This window comes from Giraffa tippelskirchi, chromosome 10, assembly GCF_054371585.1.
Source record: "Giraffa tippelskirchi isolate mGirTip1 chromosome 10, T2T-mGirTip1v1.2.pri, whole genome shotgun sequence".
Lineage (NCBI taxonomy): Eukaryota > Metazoa > Chordata > Mammalia > Artiodactyla > Giraffidae > Giraffa > Giraffa tippelskirchi.
The window spans coordinates 66,799,863-66,827,040 of record NC_137284.1 but is presented as its reverse complement, the minus strand read 5'-3'; the positions used below and the strand labels follow the sequence as shown (position 1 = coordinate 66,827,040).

At 37.2% G+C, this 27,178-nt stretch overlaps 1 protein-coding gene and 1 long non-coding RNA gene across 4 annotated transcripts in view; one reads left to right on the top strand and one right to left on the bottom strand.

Moving 5' to 3' along the window:
* The window catches only part of THSD7A (thrombospondin type 1 domain containing 7A), a 461,702-nt gene that overhangs the window by 407,561 nt on the left and 26,963 nt on the right, over positions 1–27,178 (top strand). For 2 of the 3 annotated variants that reach the window (XM_081535379.1, XM_081535377.1), the window contains exons 14-21: positions 4,472–4,650; positions 9,064–9,197; positions 13,975–14,128; positions 16,791–16,935; positions 18,499–18,614; positions 22,100–22,217; positions 22,465–22,610; positions 23,028–23,202. In XM_081535379.1, coding sequence (XP_081391505.1) covers positions 4,472–4,650; positions 9,064–9,197; positions 13,975–14,128; positions 16,791–16,935; positions 18,499–18,614; positions 22,100–22,217; positions 22,465–22,610; positions 23,028–23,202 — 1,167 coding nt within the window. Of the gene's footprint in view, positions 1–4,471; positions 4,651–6,913; positions 6,920–9,063; positions 9,198–13,974; positions 14,129–16,790; positions 16,936–18,498; positions 18,615–22,099; positions 22,218–22,464; positions 22,611–23,027; positions 23,203–27,178 lie in introns of all 3 variants that reach the window. The other variant, XM_081535378.1, reaches the window with a different exon arrangement.
* LOC145524025 (uncharacterized) lies at positions 17,299–23,614 on the bottom strand. The gene is made up of 3 exons (XR_014067034.1): positions 23,533–23,614; positions 19,687–19,734; positions 17,299–17,955 (listed from the first exon to the last, which is right to left on the bottom strand). It is a non-coding gene; the product is annotated as an uncharacterized LOC145524025 (long non-coding RNA).

Here is a 27,178-nt window from a genome sequence, read left to right as displayed (position 1 = left end):
GGGATGATTCAGAGAACTCAGAAAGCACCATACTTACAACTAGAGATTTATTATAGCAAAAGGATGAAAACCAGAACCAGTCAATAGAAGGAACACATAGACGAGGGCTGGGAGGGTCCCAAACACGGCATCCATGCTGTTGCCCCACGGAACCAAGAGGCATCACCGTCTTGGCCCACGAATGTCCTTTACCAGCGTGAGCTTTTGTATCCAGAGCTTTCTAGTGGGGAAGGAGTTATTATGTAGGCATTATTAGTTGAATCATTGACCACACAGTTAATCTCCTCTCCCCAGAGGTTGGGAGGATATCAAGAGGCTGAAAGCCCCAGGCTTTTTAAATACATGGTTGGTTTTTGTGGTATAGTCATCCCCCTTCCTCAGACATCTTTGCATAAACTCACATGTAGCCTAAAAGACCCACCATGAATAGCAAAGATACTCCTGTCACTCAGGAAATTTCAGAGCTTAGAAGCTGTCTGCCAGGAGTCAGAGAAACAGAACAGCCAAAGTCTTCATTATACAGCAGCATTTTAGAGTTTGCTATTAGAAATGGCCTTGATAGTGAACTACATAGGTATACTGCCTGAATCTGAATGCTCCTAGTCATTGGGTAAGATATCAGTATTGGAAGAGCAACAGCTACAAAATCTGACAGCAATTAAAACTAATGTTGAAATTTTCTGAGAAAGTCTATAAATACCTAGCAGATATGAAGAGATATGTCTTCACATGTATATGAAACAAAAATATAAAAATAAAATTAAAATAACTGTTTACTGCAGTTACATAAACTTACCTGAATACTTCATTATGAACATTTTAGTTGCCCAGGGGTTGATTCATAACCTTTCATACACTAAATATAAGAATTTTATAGGTAGAATAGTTGATTATAGGAGTTTGGAGATATACATGGTAGTTTTGTTTTCCCAGCTTTTCAAGTTATCTGTTCTTAATATATAATTACAAAATAATATTCTATTCATTTTGAAACTATTTTTCAAGGACCTTTTTCAGTATTATCAAATCCATAAGGACCATAGTAGATAAACTTCTAGCTAAATGTTCTCATTTGCAATTGCAGTCATGTGCATATAACACACATTTAAGCAGGTTAGACTTTTCAGGTCAGTTTTGAGATTAATCCAGACGTTTCCAATGGAGTGCCAGCAGAGCTCATTCACACAGCTGTAAATCAGAATCAACCAATATGTTCCACGTGCTTTCAAAATGAATAATCTATCAACAGTACACCTTTCAACAACACAATATCATAATTGGGAAAGTTGTTGAAAGCTACTTTATCTGCACATTCATAATTCAAATGAATGAGGTGACTGGATGTATCTCAAAGGTCCTCTGGTTGCCACTTAAAGCCTGCTAATTCTGTATTCATTTCAACCTGAAAGCAGCCAGCAGAACAGATATAGATACAAAAACTACAATCAAAATTCAGGAGTCTGATTTTTTTCATGTGTCATATTCTGTGTTGAGCTACCAAGTTTTAACACCCTCATTGTGAAGTCATTTATTTTATTCCAGCATTCTCGGGAACCATAAATTGCTTCAAGATGCCAGCGGTTTATTTAGCCTTAAAATGCTTCAGATGTTTCTGTCTTTCTATCCCCCATGATCGTTTGGCGTTAATTGCCCCCAGAAATGATCCTAGTGGAGAAGGCAAGGGAATGCTTATCTGGCAGTTCACTAGTAGCATTAAGGATTTTAATTATACGAGATAAACATGACAGGCAATTATTGAATGTTGTTACACATTAGAAAATTAAAATGGAATGCTAAGCATTATACTCTTTTGCAGTTGTGTCTTTATCTCTGCCTAATTTGTATCTTTTAGCAATTTAATAGTTTGAGTTTTATTGAAGAGACATTTTCTGGAATACTCTATTGGAAGATCAAACATAAAAATTTTATATCTGCTTACTTAATAATACAATGTGAATCAAACTGAAGTCAGACATGACATATTTCACCAATGCCATTGTACTTCAGCAGATAAAATGGAAAGAATTTCCATTTATCTGTTACTCTGAAGTAGTGACATGAAAAATCATGTGAGTCTACTGTCAGTTATAATACTGAATGACAAAAGGTTAGAGGTTTGTTTTTGCAGTTATTTTGATCTTTTGCAAGCCAGGAATGGTGGCGCTAGTGGTAAAGAATCTGCTTGCCAGTGCAGACGACATAAGAGACGCGGGTTCGATCCCTGGGTCAGGATGATCCCCTGGAGGAGGGGTTCTTGCCTGGAGAATCCCACAGGCAGAGAATCCTGGCAGGCTGCAGTTCATAGCGTTGCAAAAAGTCGGATGCGACTTAGCACACACACACACACGAGGTAGGAAATGCAATTCTAGAAATATTTCAATAATTTATTACATATGAAATACTAGTGTTCTTTTACTAAAGCAGTTTTGATAATACTTGGAAATAGTTGGGTTTTTGTTAATTAATTGTCTTTTATAAACATTAATTTGGTTACTGATGACATGGATTTGTAAGTGACTTTAGACATTTTTAGCTTGCCTCAAAATGAATTATATACCTAAATACAAGAACTAAAACTATAAAACTTTTGAGAAAAAATGGGTGTTTTTGACCTTTATGACCTTGGATTAGATAATGCTTTCCTAGATAGGACATTGAAGCACAGCAATAAAAATAAAAATAGATAAATGGGATTTCATTACCATTTAAACTTTTGTTCTTCAAAGGACACTAAAATAAAAGAGACATAATAAACGAGTTTTGACAAATGTATAAAGTGGAACTCATATCCTGCTAGTGGTGTTTTAAAATGGTACAGTCACTTTGGAAAACAGTTTGGCATTTCAGTAAAAAGTTAAATAAAGAGTTATCATATGATCAAGTAATTCCATTCCTAGATACATATTCAAGAGGATTGAAAACTCATGTGTACTGAAACTTGTACACAAATATTCACAGCATTATTTGTAATGTACAAAACATGGAAACAACGAAAATGTCCATCAACTGATGAAAGGATTAAAAAATATGATATGTCCATACAATGGAATACTATTTAGTTACAAAAAGGAATGAGGTACTCACAAATGTCACAACATAGAAGAATCCTGAAAACATTTTATTAAGTAAAAGAAGCCAATCATAAAACATAATGTTTGATTTCATTTTATAAAATGTTCAGAATAGGTGAATTCTTAGAGATACAAACTAGATTAGTGGTTGCTAGAGTATGGGAGGGGAAAATGGGAAATGGCTGCTAATAGGTATAGCAGAGGTAATGAAAATGTTCTAAAAGCAGATGGTGGTGATGGTTGCATAACACAGACTATACTAAAGACCAAAACATGAGCTGACTTTTATGAGATATAAATTATGTCTCAGTAAAATTTTTAAAAGTCTACCTAGGGTTCTTAATAGAAGCTGTTTACATTACAGTCACTTTCAAAATGGAATCTTTGATGTTGATGTAAAATGATAAGAGCAGAGTGTTCTCTTGTTTCTAGAACAACCACTCTCACAGGCAGAGTGTGACAGAGGATAACATTTGACTCTTGACCAGGGGAATTTTGCTTTTTCCACTTATTTGTCTTGAGAACAATAGGAATAAATTGATAACTGTGAAATGCCAAGTTGGTACTGGGGGAACGGTTAAGGAAAATGCTCCCATTTCTCAGGACAAATCTGTAGACTCTTAAATTAACTGACTGTGTGATTGGATAGAATGAGTGCTAGACTAGACTCAGATCCTAGCCACATCTCTGACTGTGTGACTTCGCCCTTGTCAGTTATCTCTCTGTATTTGTTTTCTTATCTGTCCAGTAGAGCATCAGTACCTGCCCACTACATTTGTGCTATTTTCAAGAGAATCAAATGAATACAATATGTGAAGGTGCTTTGAATTTGACAGCACTATAATAATATGAGGCATTATTTATTTAACATCTTTCATTTTTCTTCATCAGACTTGATTTTCAATGAAAGCGAAACATAAGGTGCTAAGTTAAATGGTTCCTTTTGAATATTAATTGAGAGGGTCCGGCTTTCTTCTTGAGAAAGAACGTTGTGTGGACTCAGACACTTGAACTTATGTGACATTAGTAGATAGGATTTTATAGAAAACTGTTATAATTTTTTTAATGTATTATTCTGGCAGCATGAGAATGACATGGCAGCAGTCAGATTACTGTCAATTAAACATGAGCTGTCAGAAAGTCAGAAATGTTGAAATATGGTGAGCATGAATCCTAAGCAGATCATATGGCACTGCTCAGCTGTTATTTTAACAGAGTCGCTGTGTTATGTGTCATTTTCCTGTAGGATTTAATTTGAGTCCCTAATGACAGAGACACCTCTACATTTGCATGTTGCTGGCAAGTCAAACTTGGACCTTCTAAATGGGCTGCAATGGTGGGTGGTAATAGCTGAGTGACATGTGGAGGAGACAGCTCTTGTCTCATTTTTGTCCACTCAGGTTACATTGAAGAGGCCTGCATCATCCCCTGCCCCTCAGACTGCAAGCTCAGTGAGTGGTCCAATTGGTCGCGCTGCAGCAAGTCCTGTGGGAGTGGTGTGAAGGTCCGGTCTAAATGGCTGCGTGAAAAACCCTATAATGGAGGGAGGCCATGCCCCAAACTGGATCATGTCAACCAGGTATTTTCTGCTCTTGGGAATATTGTAAAATACTTCTTAGATGAACATTGATCTCTTTTTTATTTTTGCCCAAATAGAGAATAAATAATAACCCCTGAATAAGATATTTGACCCACTTTATCTTTACAATGCCTGAGTAAATTATTAAAATTACAAGTCAGATGGATGATCTCTATATTCTCAAGAGATTTAATATACTGTATGTGTATATATGTGCATATTAATATAATTCAATGGAAATAAAAAATGAAATCTACCTTTGAAATACTGTCAAGGTATTTAATATGTTGTTATACAATAATTTGAGTTTTGAGAGCAAGATTATCTTATCTGATAAATCCACTAGACTCAGAAAAAAAATCTCAATTGCCAACCATGCAAATTAAAATCAAGGAAAGTATGTAGGGTGTGGGTCAAAAATTGGGAAATATATATTCTGTTTGATACAAAATATGTTAAGAAGAAAGAGATATGAAGATGGTGTCAAAGTAACTGTATGTTATCTATCAATTTGGTGATTGGCCTTTTCAGTATTATTTGGAACTTTCTTTGAATGCACACTTTGTTACCAGCTATTCATAGTTATTACTTGTGTCACGTTGGAAATAAAAAGTGAAATATCTAATAGGGGGAATTGTTTAATATAAGATTACTAGTTTAATGTAACATAAAATTCATCAGACAGTTATTGCCACATTTGGCCTACATGAGAATTAACAAAGAGTGAATTTCACACTAGATATGAAGATATGTGTGTGGATATTAAGATGTATGTTTAAGTCACAATAAACCAAGTTATATGTATGAGTCAAATTTAAATATGTAGGTATGTTTCATACACACATAGATTGTCTAATTTTAATCTTCAAATACACTGCTCCCCTATATACGTTTGCCTTCCCAAAATAACCTTTGTTCATCACAATAAAAGTAAATTATAGAGAAATAAAAATAACTTTTGAATAAAGAAATTAAGGGCCAGGAAAGTGGAGAATTAAATTGCGCAGAAAGTCTTCTAAAAGACTGTTGATTTTTCCCAAGTAAAATTGCTAAACTTGCCCTTAAATAAATGCAGCTAAAGGTGAATAATATACTGCACTGCTGCCATCTACTGGTAATTGAGTTTCTCTATCCCAGTAACTATTTCTAAAAAAGAAAATGCATGACCCTGATGAAACAGAATAACTGAAATAACTGAAATGTTTATATTACAAAAAATATTTTTCTCTAAGTTTTGAAATATTGAATTTCCAGTAGTAAACTTAAATTTCAATCATTTTAATCCATGTTTTGAATAAATTCTATGCATTTTCTTACCTTTAGTGTGATGTGTACAGCCAGTCAGAATTTGAAGTAAGTTTTGTTTGCCTCAGCGTCTTTTATGTGGTGAATTTAGAAAAGTTCAAAATGGTTGTGACAAGTTGTCTTTGCTACTAAAACTTTTACCTAAGCCACTTCTCTGTCACTCTGACAAAATCTAATGCAGAGTATGATATCTGAGTATTTGTTACCAGTCTCCTGGTGGTATACTGAGACATGTACAATGGAAAAATCAAACTGAAACAGGAAATAATAGATTTCTGAATCTTTGAGCATAAATGTTCTACATTAAAAGTAGAAACTTCTAAGGGTGATTTATTTGTTAGTAAAATGTAAGAAAAGTAAAGAATATGCAAAGATTTGTGTAACAGAAAATTGGGGGGGAGGTTGGTGTAAATTTGTGAAAATGATAAGTCATATAGATTTATAATTGCAGTCATACATTCCTCAATAAGTAATCTGTGGTAGTTTGCCTTGAAAATGGTTTCTGAGGTTACATTTTCCATTTGAGGAAGCAAATACTCATTTCCTCAGAAATATGGGTGAATGAATTGATTAAGATCAATCAGTCTATAAATAGTCCACTCAGAGTTTGGTCCACCAGTTATTTGCAGTCATATATTAATTCCCTATGATACGTATTTTGAGGTCTACTCGGTTTTCTAAGATTTTTTCATCCTGCCTATCAAATCCTTTCCTGGACTGTGCTGTTTGTAATTCGTTTGTGTATCTTAATTTTAAACAATAATAAGGAGTTGGCTTTTCTATTTCAAGGTGTAAGATAAATGTTCGAGTCATTTACCAAAAAAAAAAAAAAAACCCACCTTTTTTATATGGATAATACTTGAAACTTAGAACGTGAGATCTTCTCGTCAAATATACTAACGTTTTACTTGCCTCTGTTTCTCTCCCTTTTCTTCATTCCTGGTGAACGCTGCTCCAGGCCCAGGTAAGAACTTCTAAACTTCATGGTTCATGATAGAGTGCTGTTGGTTTCCATTTTACTCCTGGCATCAGAGAATGTATTCGTTTTATCTTTTACACAAAAGAAGTCATATTTTTCATAAAACTTTTCTTCTGCAGCTGTTCCCTTTTTTTTCTCCCTAACGTGTTACATGTGTTTTCTCGTTTTAAAATCGGGGCCTAAGGTACGGGGGTAGGGGAGAACAAGCTTAATTCACTCGCCTTGAAAAGGCAGTGACGCCTCCTGTCTCACGCTTCTCAGGAGGTGAGGGAGTAGGTGGGCTCCAAGTGGTGGCGGGAGGCCGCTCTGAACTGATCTGTATTCTCTCCAGCGTAGGTTAAAGTGAAAGCCGTCAAAGGACTAGGAAAGATAGCACTTCCCCTTCAATTGTTCCCTTCTCCGCATGTAGGGTAATGTTTTACTAAACACTAAAATAGTATTTAGTCCTATTTTAATACAGCACATAATGTGAAGGTGATCACTTATGACAGTAATTACAGATTCTTACTCCAACAGCGCATACTTTTTTCCCTATGTGTAGTAGGTCAACTTTATTCACTTTACAGGGATGTTTAGTAAAACTAAAATTTGCACAAAGAATGGTTCCAATGGACTATTTAAATCTGTATTCTGGAATTGAATAACTATATAAAATATTCACATACTATTTTGTGTGGGTGGGTATTATAAAGTAGGAAATAGAGTTGAATTATCATAGATTTTGAAATAATTTTAAGAGGCATTTTTCTTTAATGATTGAGTCAGCTCTGTTGCAGTGGATTAAAGTCCTTTTTTTTTTTTCATTTATTTACCCCTTTCTTCTCTCTCACTGAGAAAAGACTATAGTTGGTTCGTTGTGCTAAAATTCCTGAAACCAACCAATGACAACACTGCAAACCTGGACCTGCAGGCCTTAATGGGCACCAGAGCACCGACAATCTGCTTTATTTCATGTGGCCCTCACTGCTTTGTAGCTGTGTACTGCTACTGCTGCTGCTAAGTCACCTCAGTCGTGTCCGACTCTGTGTGACCCCATAGATGGCAGCCCACCAGGCTCCGCCGTCCCTGGGATTCTCCAGGCAAGAACACTGGAGTGGGTTGCCATTTCCTTCTCCAGTGCATGAAAGGGAAAAGTGAAAGTGAGACCAATTTCAGACCTTACTTCCAAGCCCTAAATGATTTAAGATAACTTTATTTAAGATAGCTGTATTTCATATTATTTATCTTTTAATTTCCTATATGGAACATGAAAAAATTCTTATTGGTATACATACTTATTTGGAAAATGGGCCAAATTATATTTATTTGAAAATAGCTACTTTTATATGCTGTGTTCTTACTGTTGTCCAGTTGCTAAGTCGCATCCCACTCTTTGTGGCCCCATGGACTGCCACATGCCAGGCCCCTCGGTCCCTCACTGTCTCACAGAGTTTGCTCAGATTCATGTCCATTGAGTCAGTGATACTCTCTAACCATCTCATCCTCTGCCACCCTCTTCTCCTGCTTCCGTTCAGTCTCTCCCACAGCATCAGGGTCTTTTCCAACGAGTCAGTTCCTCACATCAGGTGGCCAAAATATTGGAGCTTCAGCTTCAGCATCAGTCCTTCCAGTGAATCTTCAGGGTTGATTTCCTTTAGGGTTGACTGGTTTGATCTCCTTGCAGTCCAAGGGACGCTCAAGAGCCTTCTCCCAAACCACAGTTTCAAGAGTGTTGTTATATGCTTACTTAATTACTTAAGAATTAATGATAATTCTTCTACTCATTTATTCATCTTACTCAACAAATCTATATAGAATGCCTCACAAATGAACACCCTGAGCTAAGTACTGAAGATGCAGGGAACTGTGAACAGGAGGTATGATAAGGGTCAGTCCAGGAAAGTACGGAGTGTGTCTGATGTGGTCTGTGAGGTCTGGTCTCCAGCCAGTGTGATAGCAGACCAGCACAAGCCTTTCGCTGCTGCAACTCCAACTCTCACGAGGGCCTCCATGTTCCTGTTTCAAGACAATGAACAGGAAAAGAGAGGCTGGTGTAAAAGTGAAGTATCGTGACTACTGAAATGCGAGGTGTTCCTCTCACCTTCTCAGGTTCCGTGCAGTGAGATCATTGAGAACCATGTGTGTTTCAGGTGTATGAGGTCGTCCCTTGCCACAGTGACTGCAGCCAGTACATATGGGTCACAGAGCCGTGGAGCATCTGCAAGGTGACCTTTGTGAACATGCGGGACAACTGTGGAGAGGGGGTGCAAACCCGGAAAGTGAGGTAAGGTCAAGCACAGGGAAGCAAAGGCGCCGCCACCTCCCGAGTTCTCGTGTGCCAACCTGAACTCGCCCTCTCCCCAGGTCTCCTGAGCGAAAATGTCTTCAGTTTTAGGGAGTCTTGTGTCCATGGAAAGCTCTGAGAGGATCTGCTTCCGGCAGCAGTTTGTCACCCTCCACCTTCTGATTTTTGGAAGCTTTACTTCACGGTGCTCTTGCTGAGAAAAGGCTGCATAGTGAATGTGAGCGGGACTAAATGCAGATTTTTCCAACCCCAATCAGTTCTTCCTTAAAGGTCAACTGTATTTCTAACCATAGTTCAGTGATAATCTTTTATAAACTCTTTATCCTTAGCGTTAAACTGTCCACCTTTTGAATACTCCCATTGCCCTGGGAAGCCTTCACTAAAACCCCTGGCTGGTTAGTGCCACTCATGTGTTATCTGTGGCCAGTGGCCAGTAGGGTAGCCACTCACCACATGTGGCTATTTCACTTGAAATCTAAACTAATGAAAATTAAATAAAATGCATTTCCTCAGCCACACTAGAACCCTTCTAAGTGCTCCATAGTCGTAGGGGGCTAGTGGCTATTCTTTGAGACAGCACAGTAATTTTCTATTATCATAGAAAGTGTGATAGCCTGCCATACTACTGAGCAGCCTTGTTCTATAATGCCCCACATATCCCTTAGTGTTTTGAAAGATCCATCTACATGTCTGTCCCCTTTATTAAATGCTCTCTCTCCAGACTAAGACCCTGCCGTAGTCATAGAAATTCTCTAAAACCCAATACAATTGAAATATCGTAATAAATGTGGTTTAGTTGCTAAGTTGTCTCTGACTCTTGTGACCCCGTGGACTATAGCCCAACAGGCTCCTCTGTCCATGAGATTTTCCAGGCAAGAATACTGGAGTGGGTAGCCATTCCCTTCTCCAAGGGATCTTCCCAACCCAGGAATTGAACCCAGGTCTCCTGCATTGCAGGCAGATTCTTTACTGACTGAGCTACAAGGGAAGCCTGTAATGAATGTAACACAATTAAATTAACTCATTAAATTATACCTAAAGCATCTTCATATGATTCTTAAGGGTCTCAAACCTGGGAAATCAGTATATGAGGCTTTATTATCTCCACTTTAAGAGAAGATTCAGAAGTACTAAGTAATTAACGTGCCTAAGCAGACAGTGAGTAAAGTGACAGAGTTGCATCGAAACTCAAATGTTTTGTCACTCTTTCACCAGTTTATCCTAACTCTACTGCGTGATACACGGTAAAGAAAAATATAAAACATCCAAAGCTTTACAACTTGCAATTGTGAAGAATTCCATTCTTACTCATGACATAACTCTTCATGAATTTAAGATGACTGTTTGTTTATCTGTTTCAGTAGGAAAGTAGAGCAAATTAATGTTTATATCATAAAACCTTGGGACTCTGTGTAAAACATTGGCTCTGATAAAAATAATCTCTCTCTGTTTTTTTAAACCTCACTCATCTTAACTCTCAAGTTATTTTTCTGAGTATTAAAAAGTGGATGAGGTGGACGGTGGAGGAAATGAGTTAACAGGGAGACAGGGAAGAAAAAGACAGATATTCCGTGTTCTGCCACTCTTCTGCCAAATTTAAATTTTATCTTTAAAATATAAAAGTATTTTCTTTATATTAAAATTTTGATAAAGGTTGGGTTTTTTGTTAATGCAAAAATTACAATAGCTTCTTTCATTTTCCCTCCAGCTGTCTATTCATATATGGTGCTTCTTTTTGCTTTCCAAATGGCTATTGTCAATGTTTTCAAACACATTTTAAACAAAGCAACTTTTAAGGTCAACTTATTTTTTCAGTAAACATTTTTAATGCAAATGGAGAATTGATGAAAATTTCTTATCATGTAATAATGTTCGTTAAGGTTAAATGTCGTGTTAGATGCAACCATTGGGTGACATTTCAGGACAAATACATCTATAAGAAAGTGTGAAGGTGAAAGTCGCTCAGTCGTGTCTGACTCTTTGTGACCCCATGGACTATACAGCCCATGGAATTCTCCAGGCCAAAATACTGGAGTGGGTAGCATTTCCTTTCTCCAGGGGATCTTCCCAACCCAGGGATCAAACCCAGGTCTCCCACACTGCAGGCAGATTCTTTACCAGCTGAGCCACAAGGGAAGCCCAGGAATGCTGGAGTGGGTAGCCTATCCCTTCTCCAGCGGATCTTTCGGACCCAGGAATCAAATTGGGGTCTCCTGCATTGCAGGCAGATTCTTTATCAGCTGAGCTGCTAAGGAAGCCCTTTTAGGGTGGTGTGACATAGCAAAGACTGAGTAATAGTAGCGATTTGCCCTGGTAAGACAGAATATTTTTTCATTGACATTTTTCTAAAATTTCCAGCACATGATGATGATAAAAACCAGTCAGATTTGGTTATTTCTGTTGCTTTTGAAATCTCTGCAGTCAATCTACCGCCTTACTGCCACAACTGTGGTGGGTGCCTGGCTCCACCCTTGGCCCCAACTTGGTTTTATGCTCTGTTTTCTAAAACAGTTTGATACTCTCACAGCATAATCCCTTCTCTTATGGAATGGAAAAAGTCCAGACATTTGAAGAAAGCAAATGAACTTAAAGTGCCTTCCTTTGGACTCAAGACTTGATCCAAATAGTTTTTCTGTATTCTGCAGTGCTAAATGGTGGTGGTGGGACTAAACCACTATCACCATTCTACAGTGATAAAAATATCATTAATACAAAATCAAATAAACAAAACTTACAAATAATGTGAATGTCAACAAGAAGGGGTTTTTTGCAGTTGTGGCACATTTAAATGATGAAATTGCAAAATTCAAATGTAATCATTAATAAGTATGTCTTAGAAAAACAGTTAACAACACGAGATGTTTATCATATATTATTAATGTTTTTCCTAAATGGTGCAAATAGTAGGTAAAGTTTATTCCTATTTAATGAAATGAAAATATATGTTTAAATACAGTAGTCTGCTAAGAGTGATTCTCTTTGATATAATGTAGTGAATTTTTTACTATTTCTTCTGATTTTCCTAAAATGAATTTATTACTTGTATAATAAAAACTGAAGGAAAAGAAAAGCCTTTGAAAATAAAGTTTTATGTACATAAGTACTTAATAGAGTATTGAACATCTGTCCCTAACTCTGGATCAATAGGTAATTTTGCAAGTTAATCCTTGTACATCATGTCAGAGCCTAACATGAATGCAATCTTTTCTTAGCAGCAAATCCAACTTTGGAGATTGAACTGTCCTGTCTTTTCATGTCCTCTCAGAGCTGCTGTCCACAGAGCATTTTTAAAATGCCAGTGAAGTTAGAAATTTTTTTCCTAGGACACTAAAATTCTCCCCATAAAATGTATAGTTTATTTTTTTCCTTCAACGGTGAAATTACAAAAAAGTCTACATTTGCATGTTTTTGTGATTACTTTTTAGTTTTTAATTTATCTTTAATTGAAGCATAATTGCTTTACAGTATTGTGTTGGTTTCTGCCAAACATCAACATGAGTGATTACTTTTTATATTTATATTCAGCATACAAAAAAATGCAGAGCTGGGTATACGTGTGGATATTTGTTCAGGTTACAAACCCAATTAAGACAAAACCAACAGCATAGTTTTCCAGTTTTTGATGCATCCCACAGGAAACCCACATTTCTCTTAAAATCAGCAGCACTGTATGGAAAGGTGATTCTGCAGAGTAGAACTGTCAAGATGCAATCTCCCTACTGATTGTAAATCCCTGAGAAAAATTGAGATTCCAGGTATAATTGGTAATATAATGCAGCCAACAGTTTAAAACACTGCAATGGGTTTGAGAGGCTTAAGAGCCCAAGCCTTCCTCTTCATCTCCTGCAATGCAGTTCTCGTCCCAAACCTGTTAATTTGGTTGACCTTCTCTGAGTCACAAATGAGGGATAAAGTTTTTGTCGATTAGAAAAGTGCCTGGAGAGATTAACTATGGTAAAAAGCAAAGTCCAGTACTAGCCACTTTAATTAGATTCCCAAGAGACGAGTTAAAGAGCCCTTTATGACTGCTCACAACAGAATGAAATGTAATGAAATGTTTGGATTTATTCTGTTAAAAGAAAGCTAACAATAAAAAAGGTCAAGATTTAGGAAGATCCCAGCAACCCCATTTAGAGAAGTCGTGCTATTTCTCTAATGATTATCTCTCACTTCTGGCTTTCTTTTAAGGTTATCAGCAAATGGGAAGCTAAAATTACTTGTTAAATGACAAAAAAACTTGATAAATATCATGTTACTTTCAAAAGCAGTTAATGAAACCTCTCCCTAGGACATTTCAATGTGCCTTGTCTTCCATCATATATGAATCTACCTTCTCTGTGGAATCCACTATTTTTCTTGAAAGAAAAAAAATGCAACAAAATTGCAACCCATCTCTGAATATCTTTGGCTAATGCTTTAGTTTCTGCATGATATTTAGGTGTAAATAAATGACTCTCTCCTTTCAGAGGAAGACACATAGAGTTTGTATATACAGAGTATATACATAGTGGCTACAGTTTAAAAGATGATAATGATACATGCAAGCAGAGATTTTTAAGTCATACTGAAGTGCTCCAACTATTTATGGGAGGCAGAGATCTTCTATGTCTTTATGTTTGGAGAATTTTATTCATTAAATGCCAAGCTCCCCATCCCATGCCTCCGTGGTGATGTCTTAAGAGAAACCTTGAACCTTGTGGATTGGCCATTGTTTGATTGTCCAAATTCCTTCACTGATAGATGTGTTTTCTTCTAGATGCATGCAGAACACAGCGGATGGCCCCTCTGACCATGTAGAAGATTACCTCTGTGACCCAGAAGAGATGCCTCTGGGCTCTCGAGAGTGCAAACTGCCATGTCCTGAGGATTGTGTGGTATCCGAATGGGGTCCGTGGACCCGATGCTCTTTGGTGAGACAATTAACCATTTGTTAATGTAGAATTTGCTTAATTCCTTACCACTAAAGCTTTTAAACTACTATTGAGAAAATAAAACTTGGTTACTGAATTAGTTACCAAAGCAACCGTGTGCTGTTGGCTATTTCATTCTTACGAATGTGCCATTTAAAATCAGCAGTGTTTAGACTCATCCTGGAACAGCTTAGCAAACTTTATATTCCTCCACCATCCTCCTAATCCTAGCACAAAAATGCCTTTAGATTGATTTATGAATACACAGCATGTTAAAAACTGCAGCAGTGATAATGATTCGCTCCAGGTAAAGAGATAAAGAATGAGACTCCAGTAAAAGTACTTCCATGGTATCAAGTTGTTATCATCCCTTGCTTTTTTCCCAGTCCATTTTATTTAAATCATAGGAATAATCTTTCACACGTGGGGGTATGGCACAGGAATGTTGACACTAAAACTCAAAAGATTCTGGTAAGAAAGGGAGTAGAAAGAAGAAAGCTGGGCATCAATGAATCTCTTTCCACGCACTGACTCTGAGCCTCTTTGGGCCTGGAAAGCCAGCTGAGAGTTTCAAATCGCACAGAGCTTCTAGATTTCAGCAGCCCATAGGGGCACTTCCATGGGTCCTGGGGAGGAGAGTCACTTGAAACAGGATTGGCTGATGATGTAGGAAATTTGGCTTACCCTGGGCACATTTGTAAAGCTGCACACTCAATGTGGCAGCAAAAGCATGGAAAAGATATTTAATGTGTAATTTATTTGCTGAAATATAATATAGGACAGATACATGTTTTCAAGGATAAATTAATTTTCTGTTCCAGTGTTAACATTATTAAAGATGCTGATTAGCAGCCAACTGATAGAGCAGGAGCAAAACAGGGGTGGCATTTGACTTGGATACAGAATAAACTACAATAAAGAATCAGCTGTTTCACATGGGTATGCAAATGATTTTGTAGTCTAATTTCATAGCATCAGGTTTGAACTTACTGTTTCTGCTCTTAATAACCAAATGTTTCCAAAACAAGACTGTACCAGTAGGAGAATGGCAACCAGTTTTTTAAAATTAGTGCTACCTTATATTTGTGTGCATGTATGTGTGCGCATCAGGAAAATATTAATAGCTGTTTTTCCATGGACAGAGGAGCCTGATGGGCTGCAGTCCATGGCGTTGCAGAGTCAAACACAACTGATCAACTAACACACACGCATACACACAACCTTAATTTTTCAGGTCCAAGAAAATAGATTATAAGTTCTGTGACCTACAGGAAAATTTGTGACCTACAGTAATTAGCATGAGCATATATGTTAGTGTATGGATGATGTGATGTATCTATTAATATTTGACACATAGACGCTCTTTTTATCCCAGTTTTATTGAGAGATAATCAACAGACATGTTTAAGGCATACAGCATGATGATTTGATTTACGTATATTGTGAAACGATTACCACAATAGTTCCAGCTAGCATCCATCTTCTCAAATAGATATGATAAAAACAAAAAAAGAATAAAGGGGGAAAAAATGTTCTGCTTGTGATGAGAACTGTTAAGATTAACTCTGTTAACAACTTTGCTATATAACATATAGCAGTGTTAGCTACAGTCATCATGTTGAACTTGATGTAGTTCAAGTAGTAGGGATGTATCCCTACTACTTACTGTCTTATAACTGGAAATTTGTACCTTTGACCACTTTCCTCCAGTTCTCCCTCTCCCCTACCCCTACTTCTGTTAACTGCAAGTCTGATCTTTTTCTATGAATTTTGTTTTGTTTTAGATGCCACGTGTAAGTGAGAGCATACGGTATTTGTCTGTCTCTGTCTGACACTTCACTTAGCATAATGCCTTTGAGGTCCATCCATGTTGTCACAAATTGTAGACATCCTCATTTTTTATGGCTGAATAATATTCCATTGTATAATTATACTACAGCTTATTTATCCATCAATGGACATTTTGGTTTTTTCTGTATCTGGGCAATTGTAAATAACGCTGCAGTAAACATAGGGGAGCAGATCTATTTTCACGTTAGACACATAGACTCTTAAGTATTGTCAACTGAAGAAAAAGACACAACCTGAAAGTTGCCAGTTGCATTTTATTTGGGGATCTTACTGAGGACAAGGGCCTGGGAGACGGCCTTTTAGATAGCTCTGAGGAACTGCTCCAAAGAGGTAGAGGAGGAGCCTGAATAAGCAGGAGTTTTTTGCTGGGGAAAAAAACATGTAGTCAAATATCAAAAGAGTACTGCTAATCAGTGAAACAGAAATCTCTAGTTAATGATTTTGGTGCTTTCCTGTGTATAGGAATATGCAGGATTCTGAGCTCATTGAAATTATTCCTTAGACATGTATCTTAACCATCTCAGGTCAGTATCCAAAGCATAGAACAGTGCCTCTTTTTCTCGATCCTGTTAGCCTCAGGGCACATCACCTGCGGCAGCTGAGATGGCTGATGGTTTATTCCCTGTCCACAGCATCTTAGAGCCAGATGGCACATCAGAAACTCACCCAACACCTGGACTTACAGATGAGATTATTGAAGTTAACCAGTGGCCCAAAAGTTCTAACTCTTGCGCCAGTGCTTTCCTTAATACATTAGCTCTTGTGTGGCCAAGCATTCACCTTTCTGAGGAGTTATGTTATTCTCTGTCAGCCTTGCAATCAAAGCAGTTTCCGGCAAAGGTCAGCTGATCCCATCAGACAACCAGCTGAGGAAGGAAGAGCCTGCCCTGACACTGTGGAGAAGGAACCCTGCAACCTGAACAAAAACTGCTTCCACTATGATTATAATGTAACAGGTACGTGAGTAGCCTTCACCTCATAAAGGCCAAATTCCATGTCTGTCAGCTTAGCAGCATTCCCAGAAGTATGGTTCACCTCCATCCACGTGTCTTTTGGACATGCTACTTGGTGGTTTAGACACTAAGTCATGTCTGACTCTTGTGACTCCATGGACTGTAGCCTGCCAGGCTCCTCTGTCCATGGGATTTTCCAGGCAAGAATACTGGAGTGGACTGCCATTTCCTTCTCCAGGAGATCTTCCCAACACAGTGATTGAACCCACATCTCCTGCATTACAGGCAGATTCTTTACCACCTGAGTCACCAGGAAAGACATGCACACTGCTTACTCTCCCAGAAGTAATTCTGTATTAAATGAAATAAATATTTATGTCTTATTTTTAATAAACATCAAGATAGAGAATGAAAATATCACACAAACATTAGCTCTTAAGACAGATTGTGAATAGTCTAAGGGTTCTATGTAAGACATCCTCCCACTTTCAGAAGGTGGAAATAAACATCTTTCCCATGGATATCAGTTTATTGAAAGATGTCTTTCTTCTTCAAAATATGTTTAATCATTATGAGTACTGGGACAACAATTCTTTGTGTGGGGGCAGTTCATATGCATGATTAGTCTGATGTAAAAAGCATTAGCAATCTTAACCTTCCAAATAGTGTATGAAGAGAATTTTTTTAGTGTTACCAAATGTCTAGGTAAAAAAAGATAATTGTTTTTTTAGAAGAAAAAAAAGGCTTATCATAAATTCTGTTTTTCCCCAAGCCCTCGTCTCATATGTCATCAAGACATATACTCTAGGAAAGAAGAGGGTTTTTTTGGCTTATATGACTTGGGGCAACACTGAAGCTTATTTTGGAATTTTCCCCCATGTAATTTTCATGCTGAAATAAACCCCAGAAACTGTACTGTGACACATGGCAGTCAGCTTGATTTTTTGTTTCTTTTTGTTTTTCTCTTCAATTTGCTTTCATGACACAATGAAATCACAGTTCTCTGGGACAGGCTACGTTACCCTGGAAAGAAAGATAAAAGAATTACCTTTCAAAAGATATTTAATAAGAGAAATAAATATGGCCAAGCTGGTTTTGAAATAAATAAGTAATACATTTTACAATATTCTAAGTATGGACAGCAAGTGAAATAGTTTTTTTTTGGATATAACTACACAAAATGCCAGCCATTAAAATTATGATTATTTTGCTAAAACAAAAATGTTGACATTTACATTTTTACTTTCATTAGGATAAAAAGTTTCTAAGTGACATTTCATCTGCAGGCCACAGCCATTTTTACAGCAACACCAAACGACTAGCCATCAAGATGGTTAAAGAGACAGCTGCCTCAGGAATAATCCCTGTAGCTGTGTGCAGCCCCAGCAATTCCATTTGACTCCTGATACGTTCAAAGCTGGGACCCATATGCTCTGCATGTGGGATGATTGATGGTGGGGCTTAGGAAGCAGTTGTGAATTAAATATGGGATTCAGGTCATCGGAGTTTCATTTGAAATCTGTTCTGTACATAGCCTTCTGTTCTGATGTGCTCCTTCCCTTTCAGACTGGAGCACATGCCAGCTGAGCGAGAAGGCAGTATGTGGGAATGGCATTAAAACAAGGATGTTGGATTGTGTTCGAAGTGACGGCAAGTCGGTTAACCTGAAATACTGTGAAGAGGTGAGGGGAGGCTGTGTTATATCTTTGTGAGTAAATTCTTCCCGAATAGTCTCAATTCATGCTGAGCCAATTGACCGGTGTTTTATGCAGCTCTTTGCCAGCAGATGTTTTCTGCTAAACACGCTCTTGAAAAGAGACTCTTTCCAGCACTACTGATTTCTACACATAATTTCCTGTATTTTGTTCTGCTGGGAGCCCAAAGGTATGCTAATTAGCCCATTCTGAAAGAAATGCTTGGGTAACAATAAGTAATCAAGGTGAATAAAGGCAATAAATCTTAATCAGGCTACTCATCATCTTTTGTAATTTCATATGAATTTTGTGTCACCTAGGACACCTGCCAAGAGCCGTCATTTATTCTCTCTGTTGCAAAACATTGATCACATGTGGTTTGGTAACAGATTTTGATATTAGGATCTAATACCCAGCTGTGAGAGTCTGAGTCAGGTCTGGGTAAGAGAGAGCTTGAAATCCAAACAAAGGAATGGAGTCTACCATTAGTATCTTTTGGGTACAGAGAACTGTAACTGTTAATTCTCCAGTTTACAAAAGTAATGTTATCTTTTCTAATATGACCTCATGAAATGTGAGAAAACATAGTCGTAGTTTTCATGAAGCTGTACTTCAGGTTACAATTATTTTGTCTAATTTCCAGATGAAAAGGGTACTCATCTTCCTGACAGGTTTTGACTCCTCCTGAACTAAGGCCCAGTGGGTTCAACATGAACCAAGACAAGCTAGAGCCTCCATAGACCTGGAGCACCCAGGGAGGGACTTGTAACCTCAGAAGGCTCAGTGGACATGTGACCACAATCTCTGCCTTCCTGTCCTAGAGGTTATTATAAGCCTGTGGCAAATTATTCCAAATCTTAAGGGAAAACTCAAGATGGAAATATTTTAATCCATTTGATATCTTTGATATTATCATATAGACCTAATTTAACTTTCTATATATCTGTCCATAGGAATGGATCTCCCAAATGCACTGAAAACAAATTTAGTTAATAAATTCTTATATCTTACAACATAATTCAGTCAATTATGGCCTTAGCTTTAATCAGAATTTTCATACCTGAATCAATTTGGCGTTGAAACTAATAACATCGAAGTAATGTGACCACTATAAAAATACAAAAATTACATTATTAGTGAACATTACTTTTATAGTTACACACACAGGCTGGAGAGCATCCTGTGATCTGCCTCTCATATGAGTCTTTTTCTTTGTTTTTGCAAAGGCACATGCAAATGCCCTTCTAGGCCAGAATAAAATAACAATGAGTAGCTCTGAGAGCTTTCAGAAAGCTTAACCCGAATCATGTAAGTTGTTGTTGTTGTGTCACTAAGTCGTGTCCGACTCTCTTACATAATCACATAAGACCAGTGTTTAAGTATCTCATATGACTCCAGAAAAAAGAGTTGAATAAAGCCTTTTATTTCTTAAGTGAAATGTGAGTAAAAGTCTGAGAAATAATTTTTGTTATCCAGAAATCTGGATAAATTTACTTTTATGTACAAATATTATCATGTTTGAATACTATGATGACAATTAGGGATTCAAATCGTAACATTTTAGCACAGACTGTATTCAGGGAGAACAGTGCTCCTCTCGCAGGAACTGGATTAAACAATTCATATCCCATTTTATCCACCCTATGGAAGCAGTAGAATTAAATAATAGCCCTCAGAAAAGCTGGCTGTCTTTTCTAACAGTGGATTGATTGCCTACCTACTAATACATGTGCAAACCCTTCATTCAGTGCAGCAGCAGTAGCCAACTCTTGCTGTTTCTCTAAAAGCCAAAAAGAAAGATGGCACTACTATCCAAAAAAGAGGAGAATTCGGGTTAACCCCATCCAGCATTTATATAGCACTTCTGTCTTTGATGTTTCTCAGACTTTAATTTACCTGATATCTAATAATTTGGTTTCTCCTTTCCTATTCTTTGATCCCCGAACATATGTTTAGATAAATGATAGATTAGATAGATGATAGAGGAGAAAAGAAGATACAATAAATTTAAGAAATACTACATTGTAAAGCAACTGTACTCCAATAAAAATGAAGTAATAAAAAAATTAAGAGAATAAGTAGTACAGGGTTAAAACATCCTACTGTTAGACACCCAAAATGTCTGTAAACAGACATCCTTTTTAATTCCCTAGTGAAGTAAATAAGCCAATAGTAATTGAATTCTGTGACTCAAACCCTTTCTCCATGAAACCATCATGTACCTTAAAAGCAGAACATAATTTTTATCATATCACCTTAAGATTTCCATCTCTAATCTCCAGTGACTTCAAGTGATTTTATGAGACTTAAGTGATATGGTAAAAGTTTTCATACCAAATGCTTGGCTTTGTCAAGTATTTCTGGTGGAGAATATAACGGGAGTGCCTGCTGAGGGTTCTGGTGCACAGATCACCGATCTTATCCTCTCCCAGTGCATAACTTAGAGCTGGGAGCGCTACTTGAACCACAACATAACATTTCAGAAAATTTTTCTTTTGCCATTTTCTCCTATATAGATTAGACACTATAAGCTTATCTTTCATGTATAAATAAAAAAGGTCTTAAAAATCCCCAAGGATTACCAATTTTAAAAATTGCACTTTCCTAACTTGCTCTTAATTTTTTCTATCTCAATGCTACTTTGCACCTTAGACTTCTAACATGTGTGCATACACAGTGGATAAAATCTTATCCTGTATTATAAAGGTAGAATACTTAAGCAATGCAACTGAATGCAATAAAATACACATTATTATGTGATGAGAGGCTAATGCCAAAATAATAATTACACCACCGTTGGCTGCTGAGTTTTAAAAGAGAAAATCTCTGTAAAAAAATTAATAAATATATATAAAATATTTGTAATAAAAATTCTAAAGGCCCACTCCTCCTTTTGAGAGAGGTAGCTTATTCAAAACTGTTTTGTATTATGTTAGTACATTATATTTTGGGGTTTGAGTGGCAACTGGTCTTTAACTTTTCTCCTTTGCTTTTCAGTTTGACATCCACATGTAAAAATAATATCCCCCAAATGCAATTATATGTCTGTATATTGATGATAGTCTTGGTGTTTAACTAGTAGAAAATGTTTGTGCTTACAAATATTTGTGCTTACAAAAGGAGGGATATTTATTCCTCCTTTAGGGAAATTCAACCAATATGGAAATTAAATTTTCCTTTTTTTCATTTTTTATTTAAAAAGGTCAATAATATATAAGTATATTACAAAAATTTGCTTCTCCATTCATCCTATTCCTTTTGCCCCACCTCTCTGGAGTGAACCACTTTATATTTTTAATAGTTTGGGTCTTTGTCCTGCAGACATGTTTTTACTTTATTATGCATCTTGCTTATTCTTCCTCTCCTCTCCTCCCCACTCCTGCCTTGCCCTTCCTCCTACCCTCCTTCCATCAACACTATACCGTGGTCATGCCTCGGCATCAGTACAAATAGATCTACCTCTGTCCTTTCAGCTTGGCTTGGAGAAGACCTGGCAGATGAACACGTCCTGCATGGTGGAATGTCCTGTGAACTGTCAGCTTTCTGACTGGTCTCCGTGGTCAGAATGTTCTCAAACGTGTGGCCTCACAGGTTTGTTTGTGCCTTATTTGGCATTTGATTAATGGTCAAGGGGTACAAAATAAAACGTCCCTCTTACTTTAAGTCATATCAGACAATCTTCAGAAAGGTTGAATCGGGGTATATTTCTTTCCAAAATATCTAAACCTTTCTTGTTCCTCAAATCTCAGGAGAAATGTCTTTGACCCCTTCTCCAAGAAAGATACATGCTTGATAATATAGCATATTACTAACAGTGCATCACGTTGTATCTTTTAAGGAAAAATGATCCGAAGACGAATAGTGACCCAGCCCTTTCAGGGTGATGGAAGACCATGCCCTGCCTTGATGGAACAGTCCAAGCCTTGCCCAGTGAAGCCCTGTTATCAGTGGCGGTATGGCCCATGGTCTGCATGCCAAGTGCAGGTAATCAATCTCAAGAAGTGGTATGGAAATGTGTATTCTTTATCTGCAGAAACTTGGTTTCAGAAATCTCTCAGAGCTTACAGATGGCATGTTTCCTATTAAAGATTTTAGTACCTTGCCATTTCATAGCTGTTTAATTAGTTTTGATAACAAGCCCTTCCTGTCCCGTATTTTAAAACTATTTGGAGACTGAACCATTTTAATGAAAATTTATTTGCCTGTCTTAGGCTAGAAAACAAATAAATTGTTCATTGTATGCTTTATAGCTAGTACCCTACAGGACTTCTTCCCTAGGGTTTCAGATGCTCCTTAAACTGCTCATAAATCATAATCAGTGGTGCAGAGGTGACTGTTGAGCGATAAGCTAACTAATGAATTATTTTCTTCCCTAATTAGTCATTTCTTCCTCCATTTCAGGATGCGCAGTGTGGCGAAGGGACCAAAACAAGGAATATTTCTTGTGTAGTGAGTGATGGGTCAGCTGACGATTTCAGCAAAGTGGTGGATGAAGAATTCTGCACTGACATTGAACCCACTATAGATGGTAATAAAAAAGTGGTTCTCGAAGAAACCTGCGCCCAGCCTTGCCCAGGTAACAACAGCAAAACAGAATTCATGCTTTTGGCCCTTCCTTAACAGGACCGTGGGGAAGGGGTAGCATGTGTAAGCCCAAGGTAAGAGATGCCAACAGTCTTCCCATTCAGTCAAACCTGTGCAAACAGCTAGAGGCTGTAGTGTGGATGGAGTGGGCACTGCCTCCTTATTGCCAGCTGGGGGTGAAGTCCAGTTTCACATGAGCCTCTACTGACACTCACCCCCTTGGAGTTTTAACATCTGCAAAGAATGGCCGAGCATATATGTATTCAGGATTTCCAGAAAGAGAGAACAGGGAATGAGAGAGAGGCAGTCTTTATACACATACCGCATAGAGAAGGATTGAAGTCATAATGAAAGCTTCTTGTGGGTCCTGGGTACAGTACATAGCAAACTCACACCTAGATACGCTGTAGTGAAAACATAAAATGTAGGAAAATAGAGAAATTATGAGGCATTCAGAAAGAAAAAAGCAGATTACCCACAACTGGAAGACAATCAGAATTATAACAGATATCGTCTTAGATAGAAGCCAAAAGATAATGGAATATATTCAGAGTGTGATACAAAATAATCAACAACCTAAGATTCTACTGCCAGCTAAATTATCATTCAAGAGTAAGAAAAAATAATGCTATGTGAGAAAACTTTCAAAGAAACCATTGTGGCTCAATGTTGGATACAGGAGTGCAAGTAAAATGTGGAAGGCAAATGCTGTGTATCAAGTGGTGTAGAAATAACTAGCAGGAAGTGATATGTTAATGATGAGGAATTTGGGCTTCATGCAGAACACCCAAAGGCAGATAGAGTCAAAATAATCTCATTGTCAAGCATGACCTTGGCCTTAAGATCAAGGGGCAGCAATATATTTGTGGGCTAGAAAAGAATAAGACTGAGTGTAAATTATCTATCTTTTTACACTTAATTGCTATTTTATATTGGAGTATAATTGATTTACAATAATGTGTTAAGTAGCACGTGTAAAGCCAAGTGATTCAGTTATGTACATATACACTTTCACATACTTTTCCCATATAGATTATTTGAAAATGATGAATAGATTTCCCTGTGTTATAGGGAAATTGGTCCTTGTTAACTGCCTATTTTATAGATAGTAGTGTATATATGTTAATCTCAAACTCCTAATTTATCTCTCCCTCTCACCTTTTTCCTTTGATAACCATAAGTTTAGTTTTGAAGTTTATGAGTCCATGTTTTAGAAATAAGTTCATTTGTGTTATTTTTTTAGATTCCACATATAAATGATAGCATGTAATATTTGTCTTCCTCTGTCAGATTGACTTCATTTAGTATAATAATCTCCAGCTCCTTCCATGTTGCTGCAAATGGGATTGTTTCATTCTGTTTTATAGCTGAGTAGCACTCCATTGTACGTATGTACATGTTTTTTACGCATTCCTCTCTTCCTGGACATTTAGCTTCCATGTCTTGGCTGTTGTAAATAGTGATGCAGTGAACTTTGGGGTGGGTGTGTCTTTTCTTTCTTTTTTTTTTGATAACTGTTTTTTGTTTTTATAAATTTATTTATTTTAGTTGGGGGCTAATTACTTTACAATATTGTAATAGTTTTTGCCATACATTGACATGAATCAGCCATGGGTTTACATGTGTTTCCCTTCCTGGACCCCCCACCCACCTCCCTCCCCACCCCATCCCTCTGGGTCATCCCATTGCTCCGGCCCTGAGCCCTTGTCTCATGCATCGAACATGGAATGGTGTTCTGTTTCACATATGATAATATACATGTTTCAATGCTATCCTCCCAGAACATCCCACCCTCACCTTCTCCCTCACAGTCCATAAAATTGTTCTATGCATCTGTGTCTCTTATTCTGTCTCGCATATAGAGTTATCGTTACCATCTTTCAAATTCCATATATATGCATTAGTATACTGTATTGGTGCTTTTCTTTCTGGCTTACTTCACTCTGTATACTGGGCTCCAGTTTCATCCATCTCAGTAGAACCGATTCAAATGTATTTTTTTTAATGGCTGAGTAATATTCCATTGTGTACATGTACCACAGCTTCCTTATCCATTCGTCTGCTGATGGACATCTAGGTTGCTTCCATGTCCTGGCTATTGTAAACAGTGCTGCGATGAACATTGGGGTACACGCGTCTCGTTCAATTCTGGTTTCCTTGGTGTGTATGCCCAGCAGTGGGATTGCTGGGTCATATGGCAGTTCTATTCCCAGTTTTTTAAGGAATCTCCACACTGTTCTCCATAGTGGCTGTACTAGTTTGCATTCCCACCAACAGTGTAGGAGGGTTCCCTTTTCTCCACACCCTCTCCAGCATTTATTGCTTGTAGACTTTTGGATAGCAGCCATTCTGACTGGTGTGAAATGATACCTCATTGTGGTTTTGATTTGCATTTCTCTAATAATGAGTGATGTTGAGCATCTTTTCATGTGTTTGTTAGCCATCTGTATTTCTTCTTTGGAGAAATGTCTGTTTAATTCTTTGGCCCATTTTTTGATTGGGTCGTTTATTTTTCTGGAATTCATCTGCAGGAGTTGCTTGTATATTTTTGAGATTAATTGTTTGTCTGTTGCTTCGTTTGCTATTATTTTCTCCCATTCTGAAAGCTGTCTTTTCACCTTGCTTATTGTTTCCTTCATTGTGCAAAAGCTTTTAATTTTAATTAGGTCCCATTTGTTTATTTTTGCTTTTATTTCCAATATTCTGGGAGGTGAGTCATGGAGGATCCTGCTGTGATTTATGTCGGAGAGTGTTTTGCCTATGTTTTCCTCTAGGAGTTTTATAGTTTCTGGTCTTACGTTTAGATCTTTAATCCATTTTGAGTTTATTTGTGTGTATGGTGTTAGGAAGTGTTCTAGTTTCATTCTTTTACAAGTGGTTGACCAGTTTTCCCAGCACCACTTGTTAAAGAGATTGTCTTTTCTCCATTGTATATTCTTGCCTCCTTTGTCGAAGATAAGGTGTCCATATGTGCGTGGGTTTATCTCTGGGCTTTCTATTTTGTTCCATTGATCTATATTTCTATCTTTGTGCCAGTACCATACTGTCTTGATGACTGTGGCTTTGTAGTAGAGCCTGAAGTCAGGCAGGTTGATTCCTCCAGTTCCATTCTTCTTCCTCAAGATTGCTTTGGCTATTCGAGGTTTCTTATATTTCCATACAAATTGTGAGATGATTTGTTCTAGTTCTGTGAAAAATACCATTGGTAGCTTGATAGGGATTGCATTGAATCTATAGATTGCTTTGGGTAGTATACTCATTTTCACTATATTAATTCTTCCAATCCATGAACACGGTATATTTCTCCATCTGTTTGTGTCCTCTTTGATTTCTTTCATCAGTGTTTTATAGTTTTCTATATATAAGTCTTTTGTTTCTTTAGGTAGATATATTCCTAAGTATTTTATTCTTTTTGTTGCAATGGTGAATTGTATTGTTTCCTTAATTTCTGTTTTCTCATTATTGGAGTATAGGAATGCAAGGGATTTCTGTGTGTTAATTTTATATCCTGCAACTTTACTATAGTCATTGATTAACTCTAGTAATTTTCTAGTAGAGTCTTTAGGGTTTTCTATGTAGAGGATCATGACATCTGCAAACAGTGAGAGTTTTACTTCTTCTTTTCCTATCTGTATTCCTTTTATTTCTTTTTCAGCTCTGATTGCTGTGGCCAAAACTTCCAAAACTATGTTGAATAGTAGTGGTGAAAGTGGGCATCCTTGTCTTGTTCCTGACTTTAGGGGAAATGCTTTCAATTTTTCACCATTGAGGATAATGTTTGCTGTGGGTTTGTCATATATGGCTTTTATTATGTTGAGATATGTTCCTTCTATTCCTGCTTTCTGGAGGGTTTTTATCATAAATGGATGCTGAATTTTGTCAAAGGCTTTTTCTGCATCTATTGAGATAACCATATGGTTTTTTTCTTTCAATTTGTTAATGTGGTGTATTACATTGATTGATTTGCG